General features: G+C 39.2%; 1 protein-coding gene across 1 annotated transcript in view; it reads right to left on the minus strand.

Moving 5' to 3' along the window:
• The window catches only part of ddc (dopa decarboxylase), a 13,241-nt gene continuing 5,852 nt past the window's right edge, over positions 1 to 7,389 (minus strand). The window contains exons 5-14 of the mRNA XM_072461138.1: positions 6,969 to 7,103; positions 6,299 to 6,442; positions 5,640 to 5,706; positions 5,476 to 5,570; positions 3,576 to 3,643; positions 3,014 to 3,090; positions 2,323 to 2,342; positions 2,150 to 2,248; positions 1,003 to 1,104; positions 1 to 904 (exon numbers count right to left, since the gene is read on the minus strand). Coding sequence (XP_072317239.1) covers positions 704 to 904; positions 1,003 to 1,104; positions 2,150 to 2,248; positions 2,323 to 2,342; positions 3,014 to 3,090; positions 3,576 to 3,643; positions 5,476 to 5,570; positions 5,640 to 5,706; positions 6,299 to 6,442; positions 6,969 to 7,103 — 1,008 coding nt within the window. The 3' untranslated portion in view covers positions 1 to 703. The remainder of the gene's footprint in view (positions 905 to 1,002; positions 1,105 to 2,149; positions 2,249 to 2,322; positions 2,343 to 3,013; positions 3,091 to 3,575; positions 3,644 to 5,475; positions 5,571 to 5,639; positions 5,707 to 6,298; positions 6,443 to 6,968; positions 7,104 to 7,389) is intronic.

The raw sequence follows: 7,389 nt of genomic DNA on the forward strand, positions 1-7,389 counted from the left end.
TATATTTAAATCATAGCTCACATTTATTAGAAAAGAAGGACAAATGACAAGCAGCAAACAACAGCAAAGCAGCATGTAATTACACAATCACAAGGTTGAGAGTTAATGAGGTGCTGCTCAGAAAATATGTTTATAAATGTATTATAATTTCTATAATTTTATATGTTTTTTTTATATATATAAATAAAAGCAATGTTTAGTTGTGTACATTTGTTCTCAAATGTTAACCTTAAGGCCAAAACTTTGAAAAGACTAAAAAGAGCACCAGATCCTCAGAAGCAGAAAAATGTCAAGAATGGATTTGTAAATGAATGAATAGATTCTCATGTACACACACATTTTGGAGTGGGTAGTACATTCCCAGTGAGCATAAGACACGCTATTTACTTTTTTTATATTGACTCTTCATGAATAAATAATAAATAATGCACTTTTTTATTTTGGTCATTTGGAAGATTTTCTTGGTCACTTTTGTATCTTGACCAGTTACGAACACAGTCAATATTAGCACACATACATACACCCATGTTAACAGCCAGCCATCACAGTGCAGTACACCATGGAGGCTCCCTAAGAGTTTAAAGACATAACAAGAGACTCAAGACAATATAACCATGAACCATGAAGAGTTAAAGCATTTTTCTTCAGCCATTGGCCCGAATTCAGATGAAATGGTGCCCCCCTTGTCCTGCTGCATGCTGGTTTAGTTTATTTGCTCCTGCAGCAGTTCAAATGTGAGCTGTGTGATGTGCTTCCATGCGTTGTGTACATGGTGAGACTCAACACTGCGAGCACAGATGCAGAAGCGAAGCACAACCCGTCCTGACAGTTGGCATGGCACCAGGTGGATCTCTCTGCTCTTGGTGATTCGCTTCAACAAGGCCTGGTTCAGCTCATTGGAGCCCTACACAGAGCAGGCAGACAGCAATCCTCAATCATGTCCAATGTCTAACAAAATTGAGACAAAAAAGCCTTTTCCTACAGAACAGTGTTAGATCTTACCTTGATTCTGAAACAGACCAGGCCCAGCACCACCTCAGCACAGATCTCAAAGCGCTTGTCAGCTCGGACCAGACTCTCAAACTCTTTGGCCAAAGCTACATGCTACAACAATGAGAAACATAATGCATATATTTAACAATAAGGATGTTATACTAATATAATACAACCAACACTCATTCATTCTCATCTAATTGTGATGTATTGTAACGAAAAAATGTAATAGGCATTATTGTCCACAAGGGGTCAGTGTGATCTAAGCCTGTTAATACTGGCTCCATAAGCATCGTGATTCTCTCCTTTTAAAATTCCCATTTAAAAGTAAAATAAATTTGCATTGTGACCTCAACTAGCAGTCACAGGAAAATATAAATATGAAGGATTTAGTGTGAATAATAATTGTAAGCTTAGCACACAATTAAAATGTTTTTTTGTAAGTTTATTTCATTAGGCTGTGTTAGACGCATCCAAACTAATTATTACTTTGTGCAGTAATCCCCCCCCAAAACCCACATTTCCTGCCAGGGTGACCACCTCAGTGCTTCCTCATTCTCCGCCAACAACTCACCGTCGCACAGAGCTTTTTACAAGCCTTTAAACCCCTAGATGCTTGTTTATTTCTTAACTGATTCCCTCATAATGCACGCATATATGATCTAAAAATACGCTTGTGTAGAATAAAATATGCACCTAAATATAGTTAAATGTCTTTTATAAAATCATATAAGATAAACATATATTCTAGCAATGCAGACGTGCACCAGAGCAGTGTGTTAGAGTGACGCCTGCAGAGATTATTTCTTCTTCTGCTTGATTTTTCAAATTGAAAACAAACAGTAAACAGGCTGATTTGATTGACAGGGCCGACTGGAGGGCCGGAAGTGGAAGATAAACTGGAAGTGACAGCCTCATGGCGAGAATAAAGACTGGTAGTGAGGAGGTCAATGTGGATGTAGTGGGTTTGTGAATGTCAAATGCTGATGAGGAGCAAGACTGAGACTATAGGTTACTGAATCCCATCTGTAGGTGTGTTTTTATGGCACTGAGGAGTTGTAAAGTCCCTGGAGAAGCCTGGACTTTGATCCTTGTGACAGAACACTCGTCTCTTTCATTGAATCTATTGTGCTGTATCTGATGTGTTGTTGCTAACCTTGCGTATGTGAGCCTGCAGTTGTTTAATCCCAAACGTGCGGAAGACAAACCACAATTTCAGAGATCGAAATCGTCTTCCAAGTGGAATCTGCCAATGCTTTAGATAAAAGAAGACACATCAAGTCACACAATAGAGTTATGATGATGAATTATTATTGAAAATGATCTTACCCGATAATCTGTAACCAGCCCTTTTAAGAATAGCAACAACAAAAGGTTAGAAAGCAGATCACGTGGAATAAAAACACAATAAATGTTCATTCACAGCCATAAACTAAAATTTTAAAGCTTCCCCTCAAATGATGGGACTCGTTCTTAAGAAAAAATAGAAATAAAGTTGTATTGTTGTTAGCTCTTCCAGGTGGCCCTGTCATTCCGTGCCCACTATCTGTTATCACTGACAGTCCTCACAAGCCTTTTGTCCAACACAATCCCACGGCTTCAGCTAGCTCATCTGTGCTGAATGGAGAGCCCTGTTTGCTGCTGCTAATAACCACTAATTAGATTGAACATTGCAGTGTGTGAGCAGGGCTGTTAGAAGGTGTTTGAGTGGTGGGAGGCTGCTAATTGTGCCGTCTGTCCATCACAGAAAGGACGGTGCAGCTCACACATCTGCAGGAGAGGGGCATGAAAGAAGCTCCGTTGGAAAAGGGCCACAAAGTAGTGCAGCGCCATACTTGTGTACTGATACTTATGTTAATTAAATTGGGTCACAAATACCGCCAATCAGCTTAACATTAAGTTGGGAAGGATTAATGCATTTATAATCACGTTGACACACACCATGCAGCTGAAAGACTAGACGTGAGCTCTTCTGTATGTATCTGATGTACACAAAATGCAGTGTGTAGTGTGGATTCACCTGACTCCTGGTTGTCATGTTTGAGGTAGAATGGCTCCATCTTGAATGCGCCAATGATGTCCGCTCTTTTCTTCACCCTGTGGGAAACAAATGAGTTTAGTCCATTCATTTTGTAATTGATATTACATTAAACATACTAGATTCACTTGTGTGATGGGGGAAAAACGCAGCAAATCAAAGGAAATCATTGCTTTCTGGATACGGATTCGTCTATATAGGCAATTTAGTTTTAGTCTTATTGCATATGATATGTGCAATAAAAAATATTGTTTTCTATTTCCGGGATTATATACTTTATAGACATTCTGCTAATCATTTCTCCCTCTTATCTAGAATTAAGAAAGCACCTTTGTTCCTCTTTTATTGTTTGGCTGCTGACAGAGGAGGCAGGTGAAATTCTGGGTGTGGACAGAAGTGGCCCCTTCAGTGCTCTTTTTATAGCTAGTCCTCAGGTACAGAACGGAAATAGACTCACAAAGCTCAGAATAGCCAAACAATGTTCCATTCTTTGTCAATTTGTAACAACATTGGAAAAGCGGAACGAATCCGAGATCTGTCTTACCACATAGTGGAGCAGTCAAAGTTGACTAAAAGCCATTTGTGTGGGTTGAAGTTGAAAGAATCTGCAAACTGAAAATGTAATAATTAGTCAATTATGCATTTTAATATAATCACACAGGTGCCCGTTTTACAGGGTCTTGCCGTGTCTTGCCCAAGGACACCACAGCAGAACTTGATATGAGTGGGATACGATCTTCAGCTTGAATACCTCCTTTGCATTTCATATAAAGCACGTCACAACAGTCTTTCCCTGATTTCATTTCTGAGCAATACTGTTTGTAATCAGTTCAAATCTTTGTTACACATCTTTGCTCATATCCTTTTTACCCAACCGCCTCAAATGCAATAACACCACAGAAACAAAGCTGGCAGACTCCTGACTGACAGATTCAAAGGCCTGTTGCCCATCACACGTCTCCCATAGCAACAGCCCCTCTAGCATCAGCAGCTTCCAATCATAGGGTTACTGCTTTATCACCCTATCTCCTCATCATGACCGTTACTGCTGTATCAGCCCAGCAAGGGTTGTGATTAAACAAAAACCTTTCACAAAATGTTCAAACGTTGCTGTGGAACAGGATGACCAGTTATTGCAATGCAACAACAAAGAACACAAAAAAGTAAAGACTTGAAACATTTGCCACTGATAAAAGAGAAGTGGGAACATTTAGAGCTCTGAATGAATCTAATTTATCTCAAGTATGTAATATTTCTAATCACTAGATACATTCCACTTAGCACTCCACAAGTCAGCTTTTAATGTTCAAATACAGGTTTTTGCACACCATAAATGCCTTTGGTTTTATACAGTGCCCTTCTGCCTGCAATTGTGTCATTTGGATCTATGTGTTCATGAAGGACAACAGAGCATGACAGTTTTACAGCCACAACAGCCCCTTTCTGTCTCCCTCCACATTGTTTGAACTTGTGTGTCTAATAAACATTGATATATAAAGGTCTAGCTGTGCCTCAGGAAATGACTCTGTCCTTATCGGTCGGCCTCTGCAGCCTGTGCCACAGCAGCTGCCTCTCCAGCCTCAGAAGAGCTCATGTGTGCTCTGAAGATTCAGATCCATCACTCCATTTTCCACGCTTTCTCCATGACATTAACATGAAGCCGTTTCAGGTATAAACTGGAGCGGTACAATCGTTAGCGCGCAGGATTTAATGTCTACCAGAGATGTTCCTGTTAACTTTTTCTGAAAATGTCAAGCACATCATTGTTATAGTGAAGAGTCCACCACCTGCTTGGTATGGCATAAAACGTATCTCTATGGCAACAGGCAGGTGATGCCCCCACGTCATATGTGTCACGCTCATAAACAACCATACATGTTAGTCAAGGTATTTCTTGTTCCAATAAAAAATGTCGAGGTTTTTGTGATCTACGTAATGTATATAATTGTCAGCGTGGTGTAAACATTGTTTTAAAGCATCTTAACATTTACACATTATAATGAGTTAAGTTTGAAGTTTTAACAACTTGATTTTCATTATAATGAGTTAAGTTATATAAGGAGAAGTCACTAAAGCAGGAGACAATAACTTGTTCACAATCTGCCGGGGAAAAGCCACGTGCCTTTCATTTTGCTCATGAAGCGCACATCCAGAGCACGTCACAACCTGTGTTAGTGCTTTGTATACTCAGCCACAATTCCTCTGGAGTGCAAAGTCCAAAGACATGCAAATTAAGTATTTAAAATGAGAAAATAAAGTCGTTAAAGCGAGAAAATGAAGTTGTTTGAAACGTGAAACTTAAAACAAGAAAATTTTCACATTATAAAAAGTTTAAAAATAACATGTATGGCACACTGACAGTTTTCCGTAAGGATTCATCTGACTAATTATGCTAAAGTTTGACATTGTGACATTCGAGACCATATATTTTCCATGATACACACCTCAATCCCGTCCAGCAGCGGTCTAAACTCAGGGCAGATGAATGAACTTCCAGCATAAGCGGCATCCACGTGCATCCACACGTTCTCTTCATTACCTGAAACACATTGTATAAAAGAGTAACAGGTGTTTTTCTGTGGTGGGTTATTATTAGTTGTAGACTTACACATCGGTCCAAGTTCCTTGATGTTATCAAAAGAACAGCATGATGTGGTACCAAGGGTGGCACAAAACTGAAACACAAACATAGAAACTGAGTTGGTTTAAATATAAATCACCTATTTAAAATGTGTTGTAATTTAGATTGGACATTTAACAGTGGTACAAACATGTTTACTCAAAGTTACATTTTGATTCGTTTCGTTCGACTGCTCAGAGTGACACATGTAGATTCTAAAATGTCACGTAGCCACTCGAAAATAAAAAAGCATACATGACAATGCAGTGCTTTCTACAGTGAAACGTAACCATGACGAGGCGGGGTTTTTAATTCTGTAGTTTTGAACAGGAAGTCAATGGACCGGATTCTTTTACTGAGCGTTTAGATCAATATTGTGATTTATAATGAACAAAATGTAAAATGATGATCTACTTATGCTCTAGTCCCCCTATTAAGTACCTGTTGTTGTTGAGTTGTTATTGCTTTGTCTGGACACAAACCCAACAATCTCCATTGAGACAGGCAGACAACACCATGAGGTCATGTTAAAGGTCAGTGGCGAGGCATCCCTGCTCACACTGCCGTGTTTAAGGTATTTATGAACAGTAAACAATTGAGTTTAAGTGTACTTAACGTTTGCCTATACTAAACCTTTGCTTTCTTACATAGAAAGGGATGAGCCCAGCCGCCTTGTCTTCCTCGATCATCTTCTTGAGCAGCGTTCCTCTCAGAGAATACTTGTTGTCCGTGGGAACCTTCTTCATCATGACGCCACCGATCAGTCCAGCTCTCTCCACGGACGAATGAGACTGACATGAAGGAAACGTTTAAAAATACGACAAAGCTGACATACTACATGCAGTGAAAAGCATCTGGATGTAACACCAGCAGTAGACAAACCGTAGCTGGTCGTGTTCAAAGGTCTGTGTGGCCCTCAGGCGACTCACTAACCCAATCACAAAGTCAGTGTGCAATTCAACCTGATAAGAGCCAGCCAACTCTTCTTACTCAGTGTACGGCAAGACTGGTTGGATTCGATGTGTATGTACGTAATTATAGCGCTAAACAGAAAAGCAGTGACCGCAATGTTGAATAAAATCTGTTAATATTTTACATTACAGAGATATGACACCATGACTCAGTGGTAAAAACACATTTACAAAGATTCAAAGCAGATGATTTACCCTTATAATATTGTGTTCCATCTTTTTGAAAATGTAATTAGTTATAAATTCAAGTTAAAGAAGTGCTTATAAACACCCAGTGACGATATGTATTTGTATGTATATTCAGTGACGATATGTATGTAATAATACCATGTTTATTTGCACTTACTTGTTCAGATGTGTAAGCCACTAATTTGGAGTAGATTTCAGGCTCTGAAAGCGCAGGGTTTGTAGACTGGACTCTTTTGATGGCTTTACATCGAGCTGCAAGGAGCGCCATCAGTGTCGCCTCACTGGCTGTGGACTGTCAAACAGTAAACATATATTTACTTCAAAAAATCCTAACTGCATGTTACAAGTGTACTTATAAAAGCAGCAGATGTCCCATTGATTCTGTATAATACTGTTTATTGGAATGACACGTTTGAAACATGGTGACCTCGGAGTGTTTTTTTAAAAGATATATATTGTGGCAATAGCTTCAGGTTATACATAATAAATACATGTTTCTATCTTGGGTGTCGGCTGGGCAAACATCAATGCAAATTTCAATATAGATTTCTCACCAGATACAATCCAATATTCCATTG

Source organism: Eucyclogobius newberryi, unplaced genomic scaffold (assembly GCF_026437365.1).
Source record: "Eucyclogobius newberryi isolate DKJ021-1_F unplaced genomic scaffold, fEucNew1.0.hap1 SCAF_3, whole genome shotgun sequence".
Classification (NCBI taxonomy): Eukaryota; Metazoa; Chordata; class Actinopteri; order Gobiiformes; family Gobiidae; genus Eucyclogobius; species Eucyclogobius newberryi.